Here is a 20,224-nt window from a genome sequence, read left to right on the forward strand (position 1 = left end):
TATATATAATTTTTTTTACATCATTCTTAATTTTGTACATTTTTTCATCTCAGTTGTAATCCCTGGTGGACTTCCCACCACCAGTTCACTCATGTACCATACCATAGTCCCGTGAGTTCTTCCTGCCCCATTTTTGATCATGTTCCCTTTTTCAAGCCCATAGAATGGCTCTGGTTTATAGTTGTTTGTTGACTTTGTTTTTACTTTACTACAGTTGTTACAATTGTTCTTTTGTTGTTGTTGTTGTTTTCCTGGTCCCTACACTCCTCCTATGAGTGCAAACATCTGATATTTTTCTTTTTCCTTTTGTTTTCTGGCTTATTTCACTAAGCAAAATCCCTCCCACTTCCATCCATTTTGCTGCAAATTGCATGAGTTAATCTTTTTCAACTGCTGAGGAATATTCCATTGTGTATATGTACCATGTCTTCCTGATCCAGTCACCTATTTTGGAGCATTTGGGTTGATTCCACATTCTGCTTACTATAAATAGGACAGCAATAACACAGGGGCGTCAATGCCGGTGTCCTTTGGAAATTTTTTTGTGTATTTTGGGTAAAACCTACAAGTGAAATTAATGTTTCATATGGAAGCTTATTTTATAGCAGTTTGGAAACTTCCAAACAGTTTTCCATAGTGGCTGTACCAGTTAGCAGTGTAGGAGATTTCCTTTTTTTTTTTTTTTTTAGTATATTCCATTCTCACTAGTGTGACATAGTATCTCATTATGGTTTTGGTTTGCATTTTCCTTATTGTAAGTGATGTTGAATACTTTTTCAGATGTCTGTTGGCCATCTGCATTTCTTTTTTGGGCAACTGTCTTTTTAGCTCTTCTGCCCTTTTTTTTTTAAGATTTATTTACTTATTCATACAGAACTGGGATACAAATCAGAGGTGCAGGGATGGTGAGAAGCTTCATCAGAGACAGAATGGGGAGCAGAACAGGTCGACTGATGAAGTACACTGCTGAGGGGAGCAGTGGGTGGGACAGGAGAGGTCTGCCACACGATGTGGGTCACCTCTGGGGCCGGGAATAGAACTCACGCGAAAGTGGCTTTAGCTTCTTACTGCTATTCTTTAACCTGCTGCACCACCAGGGAGGGCCCCTCTTCTGACAATTTTTTAAGTTTTTTTTTTTTTTTTTTTTAATACATACAGAAATGGAGTACAGGCCAGAGGTGCAGGGGTGGTTGAAAGATTCACCAGAGACAGAGTGGGGAGCAGAACAGACAGACTAATGAAGTACACTGCTAAGGGGAGCAGCAGGCGGGTCAGGAGAGGTCTGCTGCACCATGTAGATCACCGCTGGGGATGGGGCTTGAACTTGCACTGAAGAGATTGTGACTAGCTTGCAGTGCTGAGCTTTAGCCCTCTACGCCACCAGGGAGGACCTCTTCTGCCCATTTTTTGATGGAGTTGTTCACTTTATTTTTGTTGAGTTTCATCAGCTCTTCATATATCTTTGGGATTAGACCTTTATCATGAGTATCATGCAAAAAAATTATCCCAATCAGAGGGGTGTCTTTTTGTTTTGTTTAATGTCTCTTTGCTGTACAGAAGCTCTTTAATTTGATGTAGTCCCAGCTGTTTATCCTTTCCTTCACTATCATTGCTTTGGGTGAGGTCACATCAGTTTTAAAAATGCCTCAATTCCATGTCAATAAGTTCATTCCTTTGACAATTAGATTTGATGGTTTAGGAGCAATTAATATTCTAAAGGTAGCTAGTTACAGTAACCCCCAATGTCAGACAGCTTAATGTGCTAAATAACCTTGTAAATATAAAAATGTAGTGAACTAGGGTCACTTTATTAAAAAATTATAAGTGAAATTTATATTATAAATTTAAAATAATATGGCTTGCAACATCCTTGTCTACAATCATATATGATTCATATTTTCTTAATCATTTCAAAAAGAATATTAAAATATATACTCTGTACAAAATTCAAGTATTTAAAAATTATAGATTAATTATAGTTCTAAAGGTAAATTCTATGAATTTTGTTGGTAGTATAGTCTTTACAGAATATTGATGTTTTCTTTTTTTCATGTAAAGATCTAAATTGTAATGAAACCAGTAATCAAGTTTTTAATTACCTGATAGTTATTAAAAGTACTACTTGGAAGGCCCATGCTAGAAGGAAGACTATATACATATATAAATAAAGGCATAACCCTTTTAAGAAGAGATAAAAATATGTGCACATTTTACTAAATGCACCCATATGATGCATTTTATAAGAAGTAGAAATATGGCATTTTGAAAATGAGTAACGTATTAACTGTATTTTTTTTTTTTGAATGGACCTTGAATGATGACTAAATGTACTGGGAAGAGATAGTTATGAGGAACATTTGCACAAATAATATGTGTGGATTATATTACAAGGAGAGCTTTTCTGAGAAATGGCAGCAGTCTAGTTTACTGGAAGTAAAGGGTGACTAATGATTACCAAAAGACAAAATATCTGAAAAGCTGAGGCTTGTATAAGATGTAAAGGTCTTGAAAAGACTCTAAAGGAAAAGTTAGGGTAAGGTATAGTGATTTTTTTTTTAAAGATTTATTTATTTGTTCATATATAACTGGGATACAGACCAGAGATGAGGAGGGTGAGAGAATTCACCAGGGACAGAGTGGGGAGCAGAACAGGCAGATCGACGAAGTACACTGCTGAGGGGAGCAGCGGGCGGACCAGGAGAGGTCTGCCGCACTATGTGGTCACCTCCGGGGCAAGCGGGGATCGAACTCATGTGGAAGTGGCTTAAGCTTTTTTAGTGCAGTGCTTTAACCCGCTGCGCCACCAGGGAGGGCCGGTATAGTGATTTTTTTATGATATTTCCCTTTAACATAGAAGTTTAGAAGTTATATTTTCGTAATGAATTGTTTCAAGAGCAAACTAACTTTGAAGTGAAAGATGTAAATCCATAATCTAAGAACTAAGGGTACAGTCTGGGTTTTCAGCAAGAGCAAGGTGTAGTTACAGTGTAATAAACACTGTAATCTTGACTTTAAAACAGTGTAAATTTGGAAATAATTGCCTGATTGGAATTGAATATGTCTTGAACATTAACAGTGATACTGGGGATAGAAAGGAAAGATGAAAATGGGAAAGGATGGCTACAAGTAAAGGGAGTCATCAAAAGTATACCAAGATCAGTAATATATCTCATAGTATTTCATTAAAATATCATAACATCCCTCTAAGGAATACTATCATTTTCTGATATTTATAAAAATTAATGTATATGTAGAGATTAGATTACATGACAAAGTCAAATTTCAAATTAAGCTATCTAGCTGCTCGAATCTCTCTCAAATAATATTTTACTGACCATCCAAAGTAGCTAAATGATGTCTGTGATTTCTAGATGATAAATAAAGGCATCAAACTGGAATAATTATAAACTTGATCTTTAATCTGCTGAAATTAAAAAAGAATCCCTCATAAAATAAACAAATGCAAGCTTTTATAATGAGAGCAAAATTTTAATTACTTTAAATACATCATTAATAGTCATAGCTGTTTTGTATATCTATATGACTTTAAATTCAGTTATTTTATATCCTCTTGTTATTGTAATAAACATATACCACGGATTCTATTATTCTTTTTACAGGTGGTAAAACTAAGGGACATGTATATTAGTTAAGTGATGCAAGCTTAAACAGGAAAAGGTGACAGAACCAAGAATAGGTGTGGGCCATGGGTACATTAGATTCTGTAATTTTCTGCTGTTTTGACAATGTCATTTCTAACTGAATATTCAAAAATGTTTTCTACCTTTTAGATGCTGAAAGTAGCAAGAAAATAGTGAGTCAGGAAGGTATAGCAATAGTGGGAATAATTTAACACTCCTACAGAATGGAAACTAGATTACTCTTAAAAATATTAATTATTAATTAAAAATTATTAATGTGCTTGATGCAAGAATGTGAGGACCAGGTTCATTGTATGGTGAATTCATATAATTTAGTTTCATATATCTTATAACTGCATGTAGATAATATAAAGATACTTGAAATGCTTTGTACAAATAGAAAAAATAGAAAGGATAAATAGACATGGTATGTGAGTCATGGAATGTGCTGTTGTATTCACAACACAACTCTATAATAATTATAATCCTACGTTTATCTTTGGGGATTCTACCTCATTAATATAATGCAGTGTAATCATTTATATACCAAAATATATTTGTTAAGCAGAAGCTATAAGAAGAAACACACTGAGTAGGAGATTAAAAACTTGCCATTATATACATAGCAAAAGTAATAACACATTCAACTTTGAATTCCCATTTCTTTTAGTTTTAATCAACTAATAAAAACAAGTTTTTTAAAGCTTAACATGCATATACCTCCCTTTTTGAAAGTTCACCTTCTACTACTTGGCTTTTATAAATGAGTGTAGTATCTGTTTTTGCCAAATCAAGAAATCCAAGGATGTTTGCTTGTATGGAGAGATGAAAAGCGTATACCTTATTCAGTGTTGGTTTTGCAGTGGCAATTCTAGAGCAGAACGGGGCAGCGAGAGTAATGCTTTCAAACTCCTTCTCCTGCACTGCTTCATACTCTGTTACACCATTCTGGCTTTTATTGTGTGTTACTTAGTTTAGATTTTGTTGTTCTTTAGTTTGTTATTGGTAGATTCACTTTTGGACTTGGGAGTGCTAAAAGTGTCTACATAATAATTAATGATAATTGTTATTTCATTATGCCATTTTGCCTTGGAAAGTTTCATAGGAAAAACTTTTTCAGACAGTGGGAACTTATAGTAAAGTGGTAATTATGCTTTTGATAAAATTAGTTTCTATTGTCTTGAGTTCATCTCTAAAACTTACACTAGATGTTTCTATAGCAACAATTTGGAGAAACTGAGAATATTTCATTCTAGCAGGTTTTTGAAAATATATAGGCAGTCACTGATATTTAATCAAGAAAATCCCTCTGAGACAAAATAATAATTTAATGTCACATGTGACTATAAGCATTTGAATAATCTTCACTGTCTAGAGAATTCTGTTTCCAGACTGCCTCCTCTGCTGCAGTGTTCTTATGGTCTCTTTGGATACTTTCTCACCTACAACATCTTAAAATCTGAAATTACATGTTTTAAAGAGAAACCAGACTTTCTCATATCGCTTACCTCTTATTGAAATTACTCATTAATGTATCATCATTTGACATTTTCTTGACCCTGAATGAGTTTTGCAGCCTACCATTGCCATCCTGGATTTACTTCTATCTAACAAGAAGAGTGTTGATTAGTCATTTGAGACTCATTTCCTCTTACTTTAGAACACTAAAAATTTATGTTTTTCTTCCGTTCCTACTAGTGAATACTCAATTTTGAGTCTCTTGCTGTTAATTCTGCCTGTTTCTTTTCTTTAAGGTGTAGTGTTTTAATATCTTACTTAATGAGAATCAGCAAGTGGAGACCACATAATTTAATGTCTAAGAGATGCATTTCACTATTGAAATTAAAAACATAATTATAAAATAGATATAAGCAAATCCTATCTCAGAGCAAACAGGGAGTTTCATCATTTCTACAAAAAGTAGACATATTTTCTCATGAATGTAAGTTTTCAGTAATGCTTGATATTCTCATGTTTACATTTTTTGGTTTTTGGTCAGTCCCTTATATATTTCCTGTATCCATTTTAACTTTGTTTTATTTTTTTCAATTGCTTCAAAAAATGAATCCCTTTATCCCCTATCAACTCTTCTTCAACCATAAACCATATTTTCCTTTTGCTTAAAATTAAAAGACTTGGCCCTCCCTGGTGGCGCAAGCGGGTTAAAGCACAGCACTGAGAAGCTAAAACCGCTTCTGCATGAGTTTGATTCCCGCCTGCCCCAGAGGTGACCACATGGTGTGGCAGACCTCTCCTGACCCACCCACTGCTCCCCTCGGCAGTGTACTTCATCGATCTACCTGTTCTGTTCCCCACTCTGTCTCTGGTGAAACCTCTCACCGCCCCTGAGCCTCTGGCCTGTACCCCAGTTCTGTATGCACAAATAAATAAATCTTAAAAAAAAAAAGATTAAAAGACTTTAAAAATTTTTTACTCATAATTCTGCTCATTGTTATATTGAAGACTGACTTCTTTGAGTTGGGGTGAGAGTACTGGGCCATTATGTCCTCTTGATTTTCCTCTCATATTAATCATAGTTTCTCTTTTATACTTTTATATTTTATTTTTTATGTATTGTTTGCACTCCACAGTCCTAGTCATTATCCAAGTTTTTTACATACCTATTTTTTCAATGATACCTCATAATTAAAAAAATTGAATCTGAATTTATTTTTGTCATTAAGTCTAAAATTTCAGTATTCTTGTTTTCTAAATTCTTACAGTTCCTTAATTATGCATAGCTGGGAAATCTGGGATAAATCTTAGCTTCCATTCTTTTCAGGACTTACAAACAAAATTATTGGCCAAGTCATGTAGGTTGTTTCTCCACCATAATCCTTACCCTTATATATAAATTATACTTTATTACCTATGCCCTGTCAGTTGTCGCACATAGTTCTTCTAACAGATTAAGCTTGAACCTTAACTCTGATAATTCAAGCTGTTGTACTATACAAAAACTTTTTATATTCTTCTCATGGAGGTTTAGCTTTGCAGACATGGCTTCCTCCCTCTGGCTTAAAAGCATATTCCCAGTTATATTTTCTCATTATAATCATCCATTAGGAAGATTGTGTATCATGCTATGTGCTAACTATCATTTTGGACTGCCCTTTTTAAGGGTGACTTCAGGTGAAATTTCATATTCTTGTGGCCTTTATCAGAGTCAGTCTCTTTCATGAGAAATGTTTACTCTCTTCCCAGATCAGAAACCTTTCTTTAATTCCCATTATCACTCTGTTCTTGCATTTTTACTATATTCTGTCTCACAAATGTTATTTGTGTCTTGTTTTATCTTCCTCATTGGTTATTGTTTGATAAAGGGGAGAACATAGCTTTATTAACAGTTTGTATACTGGAACACAATGCTTATTAAAACCAATCATTTTAATTACTTGTTAAAATTATTGTGCAAATGTATTTGAATATTGTGGAGATATGAATTCAGCTGTCGTGTACAAATACTCCTTGCTCTCTATGACAACTACTTCTAATAACTAGGGAGTGAGTACCATTATCCCTAATAAGTAGACTTACTGATGCATGAGGAAAGTACAGAACTTATTCACAGATGAACTCTCAATCTAATAGAGCTGGGAAAAGAGACTAGATCCTTTATAGCCTTCCTCTTCTGTTTATCTGGTAGAGCCCTCTTAATGCATGCAAATTGCTGCAGTCATTCATTAAGTGGATCAGTCTTTCATTTTCCTTCGATCATCACTAATTTCAGCTTACTGTTTTCTCAATTTAGGCCTAAGAAAATTATGGCCAGATATTAATTCTCTAATTAACCTAAAAGTGAACTATATTTCATTGCTTGTAGGATGGTATGGGAAATCTGAGAGTCACCAAGAAGGGAATCCGACTTGAAGGTATATCTGAGTTTCTACTTCCATTGTATGTGAAAGAAATTCATTCTCGAAAGGTATGTGATACTGGCTTTGGCTTACTGTACAAAATATTTAGAGGTTATGTTTTAACTTGAATTAGGATAGTTGAATCCCCTTATCTCTTCATTATGCATTTAGATTCTTTAAACTACACACCTATTGGAATAAATTAAAACAATGACACAATTGAAAAGCCAATGGTTAGAGTTAGATACTAACAGACATTTAGAAAAACATTTTGAATTCAACTTCAGTTCTGCTTGTATTAGTCTATAAAAACAGTATGTCAAAGAATTTGCCCCTTTATTTTGAATAGACGTGAAATACATACAGCTCTCAGCACTTTCAAAAGGGGTTTTTATATAGCAAGTAATCTTTGCAAGAAGCATCTACTTGAATAAATAATTATAATTCAATAGACTATATATATTTTCAGCTTTAGTGGGCATTCATTTTCTAAGAGAGGTGACAAAGAGCCTTAGAATAGAAATTAATTTTATTGCTAGATGTACTTTAAGACAAGTCAAAATATTATCTCAAATGGCATGTGCATGCATGTGTGTGTGCACGCTATGTGTTTTTATCACTTAGAAGCATGCTAACATATAAAACATTGTAATTTAATTTTTGCTGAAGTGTGTGATTGGTAAGAAGGTAGTATGCTTTCTTGGCTACATCAAAATCTAACTAATCTTTTGACTCTATTAGGCAAATTCTTAATTCTAAATCCCTGGAAATTATATGTAAATTGATAAAGGCAAACATAGAGAAACTTGAGCTATTGAAAGATTATTAAGCTTATTTTATAAGTATGAGTCTATGTCAGATTAGAATATTATTTCAGTATCACTATTACAGTAGTAAATAGGTTGCATAAGAAGCCATAATTTGATAATATTTTTCAAAACTATGTTTTTTCTATATCAATTTCAAAGAAGAATAGAGGATTTAATTTTCAAAAAAACTTCTAATTAGGGTCATTAACTTCAAATCTTATTTTTCACATGTGAACCTGTAAAACCTTAATAATTTATACATTGATTCTTTGGGTACTGGAAACTTCATATTGAACTTACTTTTCAGTCTGATTTTGAGTTAGACATACTGTATATATACACACACACCTCATCTTACATTATTAAATTATTAAAACTTATTAAGGTTCTAATAAATGGATATTGGGTGTTTTTGTTTCACCTTAATTGAATTAAAACAGAGAAAATACCATGCAATGCAGTTTGATATACTCACATTGCAAGTTACAGTTATCATTGTGTTATCTTGAGAGTTTGTCACTGTTATTAATGAGTTGTTTTGGTATTTAGCACTATTAAACAGCTTAATATTTGAAGAAATGAAATATGCATGAAAATCAAGATAATTTTTAGTGCAGGAAGAAGAATAATAAATAAGAAATTATTTGAAAATGTATCTCTCAGCAAGTACAGGCATAGCAAAGTAAGATTTACCCCCAAGTCAGATAGAACAATTTGAAGTCACCTGGAAGTACAATTTAGAAAGGCTGTGATAATGTATACCAGCAGCTGTGTCAAGAATTTACTTTCCCAGATGGGACATTTTGGACAGTATAACTACAATGGTAAAACAGGGCTGTCCCTGGAAACTGAATGTCTGTTTTCCACCTGTGAACCAAATAGTAGTCCACTGATTTCTTAGCACCAAAGTATAAAATAGGGTGTTTGGGATTCTAATCTCTATTCCTCAGAAAGCTCTAAACCACAAATTTACAAGCATTTCTAAAATTCACTTATTTATTGAAATCTATGGGCTCTTTTTCACATCCCAGTTTTGTTGTATGTCCTTCCCATGTATCTTCTCATTGTCTGTGGGTCAGTAAGTCTTGGCACAGCATAGACAGGAGAGAGCATATCCCACTAGCATTCAGACAGGAGGCTGTTCTGAGAGCAGAAGAGACTCCTATGCCCCTTAAAATTTTAAATAAACAGTTTAAATAAAAAGACAAACTGTATGTTAGAAGTAGTTTCCCTATCAATGCTCTCCATGAACGCATGTGTGGTTTATTCACTATTTCAAAAACACTAGCCATGACTCTTGGAAGTTTTAGTTTTCACATTAAAAAGTGAGTTTGTAGATAATTATAAAAATACTTTAATCTTAGATTAAAAAAATAAAAAACTCAGTTATACTAGTAGAAATTATATTTTCATTTTAAAAATGGTATTCATGCCAAACTTTACATAGCTTATCATATATTCAATATTTTAAAGTCCCTGTAGGTCTAATAAGGAAGTCTATTAAATTCAAAAGTTACTTATAAAGATTCATTTAAAATAAGAAAAAGTAATAATGATTATCATCACTTTTATTTATCTTTACTTCCTATATGTTTGATATGGGTGCTTCTATGTTTTCCTGCATTAATGTTAGAGGGTAGCCAGTATTCCACTGTGAAATAAAGAATGATCTTATTTAAATCTACTTTCTGGTCAAGTAGATATTTGATCCTTTCCATGGAAAGATAATGGAGAGATGCAGTTATACACACTTAGGCAAATCTAGTCTATGAACCTTATAAATAAAGGGCTGTTTCTGCATTTAACCAAACTGATTTATATTCCAGCACCAAATATCCATAGATATTTGAAATTCTGTCATTTTCCATATCAGTTTGCCCTCTTTTTCATGCTTAAAAAAAAAGCATTATTTTCTAAGTGGTTTATAAAATAGTAAAAAGAAAGTATATTTTACTTAATGCTAAAATTACCTTGGAAATTAACATCATTATTTCCAGGAAATAAGTAGGAACCTCTTACTAGTGTTTGTTTAGTCAGAGAGTAAAGACATGAGGGCTATGTTTTTTGAGACTACCTTACACTAATCACAATGATAGACATCCTGATTCTATTTTCAAGACATGTTTAACATTCGGTCAAAACCTTTGAAATAACAGAAAATTAGGTCTTGTAGTCAGCAGGGTTTTTAATTGTAATTGTACTATTTTTTTAGGGTTTCATGATTCCAGAGTTCTAATGTAGTTAAATTACATGTATTTCACTGATTCTTTACCAGCAAAATTTACTTCATGCAGTTCTCTAACTTTGTCTAATACTAGATAATAATTTATCTAGTTTACTTTTTTGTGTGTGTTCAAGAGTTCATAGTTAATGTGGTAAATCATCACTGTCACCTGTGTGAGCATCTGATCTTTGTACTAGGGAAATTTTTACCAGATAATTCCAATTTTACTAACTCTACTATGGCAAAGCAAAGAAGCCTGAGTTCTCAGGACTTTCCCATTAGCAGAGCTACAAATTTCTCTTCTCCTCTTCATGTCCAGTCATTTTCATTTCATTTGACTTCAAAGTGGTGATGCTTAGTTCCTATTTGCAACTAATTTTGTACTGCATGTGTTCAGTTTTCCTTTATAGCATTCAGATTAAAGCCATGGTGTCAGAAAAGCACAGCAAACCTCTTTCCTGGATGCACAGCATGCTAATCTCCTTATCCCACATTTTTCAAGTACCTTGACAAATCTTGTTAATGCAGGCATTTTTTTCCTAGAAAAAACAATTCATACAAATAAACACCTGCAAGTTTCTATAAAAATGTTAACATTGTTCCTATTGTTATAACTTTATGTTAATTTATTTAATAAGTTAAGACTTACTGTTTCACCATAATGTATTAAAGTTAAGAAAAATACAAATCATTTCCAAATCTTTACAATCAGATAAAAATACCTTTTAAAATATGACAAGCAAGATCAGTTATATAAATATACATCTACATAAACAAAAGGACAAGTAGAGAGAGACTTGTGTAGACTATTTGATATACTATGTATGATCTAATAGAATAAAATAATCTGTAGTCATTTGAGAAAAATCACAAAAATATTTCCTTACCACAAGATTTCTTTTTTAAACAAAATGTGTCTTTGTAGTTAGGAATAAAGAATATGAATACCATTAATCAGTTACATATATTAGCTCCATGTTTGAATTCAAAATAAAGATCATTAACTCCCTGCAATGGAATTTGGGCTGATTAGTTTCTCTCCAGCATGCCCTCACATCTCTTCATTTTCAATTTTTGATAGCTGTATTAATTTATCAGAGTTCATACCATTTGCATTTTATTTAGCAACTTTAATTTCTTTGACACTTCATCCTTATTGTGCATATAGATGGTTGCAGTGTCCACTGCCAGCCCTTTGATTTTAGAGTCCCCATTTCTGGTGTTCTCAAGTCATCTTTCTTTACTCTATCTCATTGTTACTTTCGTTTGCTTAGCTTTTCTTGAAATATTTCATAATTAAGTAATCTTACAGTTTTCTTGATTCTATTCTGATGTTTCATCCTTTCTTTCTTTGTGAGTGCATTTCTCACAAATTTGGACTCCGAATATTGCAATAATTGAGAGCACCAGGTATTTTTATCCTCTTTGTTGTATGAATGCCTTGCAGGGATGACTGCTGTATTTGTGTTATTTGAATTTCTTTTATTTTAGGGATTTTCACTATTATGCAGTCATTACTTTTCTTTTTCCTTCCTTCCTCCTTTACCCCAACCTTCCTTCCCTCCCTTCCCTTCCTCCCACACAAGTAAGACTGTCGCTCTCTCTGTGTGTGAGTGTATATGTGTGTGCATGTTTGTGAGTTACCCCAATAGCATAATTTGAATAGCCTATTTTTTCCATTACTGATTTGGTATAGGACTTTTCTTATATACTCTATTTCTAAATATATATAAATCAATTTCTTGTCTATTAGTCTTCTATTATGGCTATATTGGAGTAAACTAAACAATCATCTTAAGGACTTTTTATATAACTCTTACAGCAAATTGTTTTTATTACTTTTTCAGAATTTTTTGCCTATTGTGAATTTTCTCTTCCAAATGAACATGATAATCAGCTGTCAAGTTTCAAAAAAATATTCATGGAAGTTTAATTGTGATTACATTTAATTTGGGAAAAATGGCAGCTTATAGTTTTGTTTTCCTGTCTAATAACATGAATTTCTCTCTTTTTTTTTTTTTTTTTTGAAGGGGGGACTGTCTTTGGACTGTTCAGAAACATTTCTTAGCATTCTTCTTCATATAATCACTACAGATTTCTTGTCAATCCTTTTCTGGTTCTTGTTTATGAGAATGGACATTCCATTCATGTTTTCTCTGGCCTTTGTGTTTCATTTAATGAAAGTTATCTATTTGTGTGTGTGTGTGTGTGTGTATGTGATGTGAATATGACCTGGTGATTTTATTTCTAATTTATTATATGTTAAATCACTTTTGTGTCTTTTCAGAAAATAGTAGTTTTTAGTATAATGGCTAACATTCAGTGTGCCCTATAGTTTTAGAGTCTAATTCCTTGTTTTTAAATCCTGGTTCTATTTCTTAGCATTTTATACTAGTTACCTACTTAAAAACTCTGTTTCTTACTTTTATCATCTGAGAAATGAGGGGCATATTTGTCCTGAATCCCCTTAAAAATTATAATACTACCATTATTTTTGGATGAGATCAAAGAGCTAAATCTCTTACTGCAGTGTTCAATCCAGGAAACATCATAGCTTATTATAGTTAGTGAAAGCCAAACATTAAACTAAATGCTTTTCAACTTTAGCTCATTAAATCCTTTCTGTGTTTTGGGTATTGTTGTCAAAGACTGTATAGAGTATAAGGATTAGCTGATACATTGTGTAAAGGATGTGAGAAGAAAAGATAAAAGATAATTTAATATATTAAAAGCTTTTGTTAGTCTCAGTAGCTGACATTAACAAATATGGGGTAATGTTGAGAATAGGATCACAATTATAGTGCTGTTAATTGTGTTTATTCAGGGAGAATGGGTTTCAAGTGAGGCAGGTAGGTATTTGAATATTGATTTCAATTTGGAGGTACAAGCTGGAGACACTGTGTATGTGTGTGTGTGTGTGTGTGTGTATACAGATACATACAAACATACAATCCATACAGGTATTATATATGTATGATATGTATGTATGCATGGTTTATTGATATATGATAGTTATTTTATTTTATATAATTATATGGTATATATCTGTATAGCTATATATCACATAATTGATACAATTGCAATATATTTGATATAATCATACATAATATGATTATATATGTATATAGATATAGATATAATTTAAATACAAGAAGGGGGTAAAGAAATATCAAGTAAGTGATTATAGTAAGATAAGAGATCTACTGAATGCATTCTGGAACACCACAATATTAGATAGCTAAGAAAGAGGCCTAAGAAACAACTGATGTCTAAGAAGGATAAATGACTCAAGTAAGAGGAACACCAAGAAAATGTTATTCAAAAACAGAATGAAAGCACTTCTGGGTTGAAAGAGTAAGTAATTGTTTCTCATAGGTCAATTAAACTGTAGACCATTATTGACCCTCCCACTATTAGCTGGATTAAAGTCAGCAATAAATATACTCCATTGTTAGATACTTATTAATATGATATATTTCTCTTATTATAAAAAGTGTATGTGTATATTTATTATAATTTTACATATTGAGTGAATTCTGTGAAAAGACTTCCAAAACTCAAAGTATTCTGTTATTACTGAGACAACACGAATTAAACTTCCTAATATGTTAGTTTATATACTTGCATATATTCAATTTTACTTGTTTCTTTTCATGATTTATTTTGTTTATTTTTTCAGTTTTCTTTTAATATTTTCCTAGACTCACAGAAATCATTGGAAAACTATTTTTCTACATGTTACACCAATTTCAATAGCATAGAATTACTTCTTCTTAAAATTGTGATTGAATTCCATTATAAATTATTGCATGGTAGTGACTCTTGAAGCAAAATCTCCAACTTCTATTTTATTCTATGAAGACAGGCCTCTTATTCTATTTCAGTATACTTATATCCCCATACATGTATGCATTTCATTCACATGTGGTCTTTATTCCTAATGTTACTTTGTTGTGTTTCACTTTCCTTTTTATTCAAATATTTTGAGTGGTGAGTTGACTTCCCACTTTATGATTAGAACAAATTTGGTTTTAATTGATTTAATTTTATCAGAAAAAATTATATTTTTAATTTCTTTGTCAAAATCATTTATCTATTGTTTTCCTAGCTCATTGAATCAAGTGCTTGATAAATTTATATTTAATATTTTCTATCATTAATGTCTAAGAACTGAAATTTCTATCAACTGTTTGGTACACACTTCATTTGTCTGCATCTACTCTGAAAGTTTTACACTTATAAGTAGTTTAAGTAGTTTTCATTTTTTAATTTAACATTCTTCATAAAGTTTCTACAAAAAGTAATTTAATGTCTAAATTTTCTATAAATTACCTTTGCTTCGACTAGCTTTTTATCTTTTTTACATTGCATCAATACATTCCCTTCTCCCTGAACTTCAGAACACCACTCACAGTTTTTAATTGTATTTGCAATTTGACCATAATAACTTAACTGTAGAAATAACCATAAGTTTCATAAACCAGAATAACAACTACTTGTTACAAAAATATTACCTGTTAACTTAAATACTGATATTCATTCATTTTAATGGTTTCTAGATGCTATAATCAAAGTTAATTTGAAGGCATTTCATTTCATTTTCATAATATTCCTACGAGGTGGTATGTATTAGATAATTTTATTCCCATTTTTCAGATGAGCTACATAGAGATGTAGGAAATCTAAATGCCATGCCCAAATGTTTAGGACATGAACATGAACCAGAACTCACATCTCATATCACTGATTCTCTTTCTGTTCATCTTGTTTAATTAAAATGTCTGTTATCAATTGCTTCTCCATAAACAGTAGTCCGGGTATTCTCATTAATTTGTTATGAATATTTACATCCTTTCTGAAAACATTAGAAATAACAGACCTTTAATTTTTACAGTTTTGATTAGTTTGTCTCCTATGTTATATTTGCCACACATCTACAAATAATTCATCTAAGCTCTTTTATGGAGGTTTCATGTAGATACTTGTTAAGGGACTTCAGTAATAAACACAGATTTGCAAATCAAAGTGCTTTTTTAAAAACAGTATACAGATTTGCAAATCAAAGTGATTTATTTATTTATTTATTTATTTATTTATTTTTCATAGAAGAACTGGAATATAGGCCAGAGGTGCAGGTGGTGAGAGAATTCACCAGAGACAGAATGGGGAGCAGAACAGATGGATGTACTAAAATGTACTGCTGAGGGGGCTAATGGGAGAAACAGACAGGTCTGCTATGCCATATGGGTTAGCTCCCTGGCTGGGGCTTTAAGTCAGGTCCTATTGGTGATAGGGCTGATACTTAACAGCTAGGTCACCAGGGATGCCCAAATCAAAGTGCTTTTTAATATTTATTTACTCTGACATCTTTGGCAATATCTTATGAAATTGTAAAATAATATAATATACAAATACAGGGGCCTTCCCTGGTGGTACAGGGGTAGAAGTTTCAGTGCTATCAAAGGCTATCACCAGCCTCTGTATGAGGCATGAGTTTGATCTCTCTGCAGGGAGCTAACCCACATAGCTCAGCAGACCTCAGCAGTGTATCTTAGTAGAGCCTATTGTTCTGCCCCCCATTTTGTCTCTGGTAAATCCTCTCACCACCTCCATCCCACCCCATATCTCTGGCCTATGCTGCAGCTCTTGTATGCATAAATAAATAAAAAATAAATTCTTTGGAAAAAAGGAAAGCAAAAAATATACAAATACAAGTAAATATGCATATGTAGACCCTCCCTGGTGGTGCAGCAGGTTAAAGCACAGCACTAAGAAGCTAAAGCCACTTCCGCATGAGTTCGATTCCCACCTGCTCCGGAGGTGATCACATGGGGAGGCAGACTCTCCTGACCCGCCGGCTGCTCCCCTCAGCAGTGTCCTTCATCCATCTGCCTGTTCTGCTCCCCATTCTGTCTCTGGTGAAGCCTCTCACCGCCCCTGAGCCTCTGGCCTGTACCCCAGTTCTGTATGCACAAATAAATAAATCTTTAAAAAATATATATATATGCATATGTAATTTTAAGTAAGGCATAGATACACCTAAATCAAATTGTGATTTCACTGATGTAAAACTAAACCATGCAAGTGAGTCCTGATTTTTAGTTAACTATCCTTGATATTATACTTTCCAATTTTAAAAATATTCATATTCATATTACCCTATTTAACATATATTTCTATATAGGAAATATAATTTTCACTTGTATATGACAATTAATCTGTCTCAAATGATTCAATCAAAAGTCAGCACAATTCTATGATTTGAACTTAGATCTTCCTGAGCTGATCCTTTGCTTCTTAACAGTTCATAGATGTAATTATTATTCCACGTGTAAAAGAAGGATGCTTTTCTATTTAATTCTAATAGTCACCACATTTGACTTTGCCATTCAAATATTTCATTTAAAATGAAGAATAAAACTTTTAAGCTAGTAGTGTTTAATTATAAAATAAGGATTTTTGCTTGTCCAACCTAAATAAAGATTTATATTATCCAGTTAAAAAAAAATCTATCCTCTCTCAAAACTCAGCTTTTTTACCTGTTCTCCAGGAAACCCATATTTCTATTTATATATGTAATTTGCTTAGCTGGGCCCCACAGAGAAAGTAAATGGATGCGTTGAACACAGATGGACAGCCACCTTATGTAAGAGTGAGAGAATAAAAAGCCTCATCCATGATGAGAAATCTTTGGAAGACAGTTTGCAGTTGCTAACTATGTAAGTGGAGATAAATTCTTTGTGGAGGTGCAGTGATTCTTGGATTTAAAAAAAAATATAGAGAGAGACTCTCAAAGGCATTTTCCTTATTTTTTTTCCCTAGAAATTATAGGTTATATTATTTTTCTTTCACTGGTGTCTCTCAGACAGTGTTGAAGTCTTACACCAATATGAAGTCATCATCACACATTCTGTTGTCTCTATAAGCACATATATAAACAAGGTTCCTTCCTGTTTCTACACCAGAACACTCACAAAACACACACTGACACTGATGAAACACATAGCCCTGGCTAACCCTTCTCCAGATAGGATGTGAGACACTGAGGAAGTACAATCAGCTCAGACTGCTATATGGCTTCAGATTATGTGTATGTAAGAGAACAATACACTGCAAAGAATATGGGAGCATGGCAATATGAAACAAAAATAAATTTGGGACTCTAGTAAATATAGAATATCTTAAAATGATTTAAAATAATTCAATGTATCAATATAATTTAATGTTTGGAACTATTGGTCATAGGGAACACAAACACTTAAGTTTCACATAATTGTTAATTTATCTTGCATAGCACCTGCTATCAAGTATTAATTTAATTTCCATATGTTAACTGCTATGTGAAGAGCTGATATGTATGCTGGTCTAATTTTCATAGCAACCCAAGTGTAGTACACATTAGTATAATAATTTACAAAATTTTTGAGGCCCCAATCAAAGTCAAGATCCTCATAGTCTTCTAGCCAGGCCCTGAACTACTGTAAAATCTCCTCAGCAGAGAATGGAATAAACAGCTGTTTCAGGAAAAAGGTGAAAGTAATTTCTGGTGGTACAGGGGTTAAATTGTAACACTATGAAGCTACAACAACAGAAGTTTGATCCCCAGCCAAGGAGGTGACCCACATGGCACAGCAGACCTCCACTGTCTCACCTGAGGCTTCCCTCAGCAGTGTATTTCAGTGCATCTGCCTGTTCTGCTCCCCACTTTGTCTCTGGTAAATCCTTTCACCTTGCCCCCGTATCTCTGGCCTGTTCTTATATACATAAATAAATAAATCGTAAATAATAATTATATTATTATTCCTATTCAGTGATACATTCTAAACTGTCTCTGAAATATTTTTCTGAAATCCATGCCATGGAGTTTATCTGTAAATAAGTAGGTAAGCTTCAAAAGATTTTTCCTTACATTAGACAAATTGTGGACTCTCATTATACTGATGCCACTTTCCCACTGTTTCATAAATGTGATTTTAATGAGGTATCAATGTCATTTCTTGTATTGGAACTAAAAGAAATTGTTATCCAACTAGTGAATTTCTTTGCTACCTGAAACTCACCCATGCAGCATGAGTGTATTGACTGACTGTTGGCTCATCTTAACCATGAAGAGAGGGGTATACTGTAATGGCCAAAGATATGGGAGCAGACAATAGAAGTTATGTAGGAACACAAATATTAATCAGCTTTTACAAATATTTATTAAAGGAAGAAACACATTTTATAGTATAACACTTGATAAACTTTTTTGTTTTGTTTTGTTTTGTTTTTTACCTCATATAGGCCATCCAGGCCATCCTATTATTATTCATATAGTTACATATCAGTACATTATATTTGCTAATTATCATTTTGTTTCACATGTTTTTATATTTTGCTGATATATGTATGCACACATATATTTATATATTTAACCAGTGAATTGATTAAATGACCCTATAATGGGTTTGATCACTAGTTTGTCAAACACTGCCCTCAACAGTTACACAGATAGCAAGTTCAATAAATTTGTAGCAGAACATTTTCGCTTTTCTCTAAGTTATCACAATATAATGGATTCTGCAGTGAGGAATGTGAAGTGCTTCATTTGAATTTCAAAATACAACTTATAAAATGTGTATCCATGACAGCAACAATCTTACATCTTTTACACTGCCTATGATTGTGCCTGAGATTAAGGACACAGTGAAAAATTTTTAAACTCTTTACTGCAGTATTTTATTGCCAGCAAGGCAAAGAGCGGGTTCTCTATCAATTTAGGCAGATGGGCAAAGAGTCATCCCTGAACCCTCAGTGGCTTTTTCAGGCTTTAACACTCTCTGTACACAAGTACTGTGAGGCAAGCCAGTAGGCTGGCAAGGCTGGCAGGCTGGCCTCCCAGACCCCAGGGAAACTTTACTCTTTCTCTTTGAGCTCTCTCTGGCATTGTCTCCTGGTCCTGCCTCTCTGTAGTCACTCGTTGTCTTGTAACTTCCTCCACAGCCATTTGTCCTGTCTGACACTATCCTTATCTCCAACCTCTAGGTCCAGATGTGCACACCTCTGTTTGCCCACACCCCACTCCAAGTGGCCTACATCAGGCATGTATGCCCCCAGCCCACGTTCCCAAGCTTCTCCTGTATTCAAGACTGCTTGTGGTAGCTACAGAGGCGAGGCATAAAAGCCTCCATTTTCCCTATCTCCATTTTCCCTACAAGTATATTGCAGTGAATACAGAAACACACTCACACACCCCTCATTTTAATACTAATGTTATTGTAAGAATGAGTGGTTAGTGTACTCATGAAATATGAATTAAGACCATACAAAAAGATGTATTAGAAAACAGAATATATTATCCTTTTACTCTTGATCTTTAATATCTCTTTCACATGTTTATAATTTAAGCACATTTGATGGCATAGACCCTAGAATTAACTTATGTTACATTAGAAATAGTTCATTGTTTCTACTGAGGTTGTTCTGGTTTACACCACTGTGTGATTCAGAGTTAAGGAATCCCACCTCTTCAAATGTGTTTTCATACCACACCCACCACCACGGCAACCACTGTTATATCCATCTCATATTTACTAACAAGAGACTAAGTAGTTCTCACCTACCAGGGAGGGCCCTCAGCCTCTAATTTTTACGCTCTGTCCCTCACAGTCAGAAAGAAACTTTTAATTTCCTCCCTTTTCTCCTTAGTTGCAG

The 20,224-nt window shown here is 33.2% G+C and overlaps 1 protein-coding gene across 1 annotated transcript in view; it reads left to right on the forward strand.

The window, feature by feature from the left end:
- SGCZ (sarcoglycan, zeta) overlaps positions 1-20,224 on the forward strand; it is a 765,544-nt gene that overhangs the window by 621,449 nt on the left and 123,871 nt on the right. Inside the window, exon 3 of the mRNA XM_004682194.2 lies at positions 7,465-7,566. Coding sequence (XP_004682251.2) covers positions 7,465-7,566 — 102 coding nt within the window. The remainder of the gene's footprint in view (positions 1-7,464; positions 7,567-20,224) is intronic.

The sequence above is a fragment of the Condylura cristata genome, unplaced genomic scaffold (genome assembly GCF_000260355.1).
Source record: "Condylura cristata isolate star-nosed mole 26May11 unplaced genomic scaffold, ConCri1.0 scaffold00014, whole genome shotgun sequence".
Taxonomy (NCBI): domain Eukaryota; kingdom Metazoa; phylum Chordata; class Mammalia; order Eulipotyphla; family Talpidae; genus Condylura; species Condylura cristata.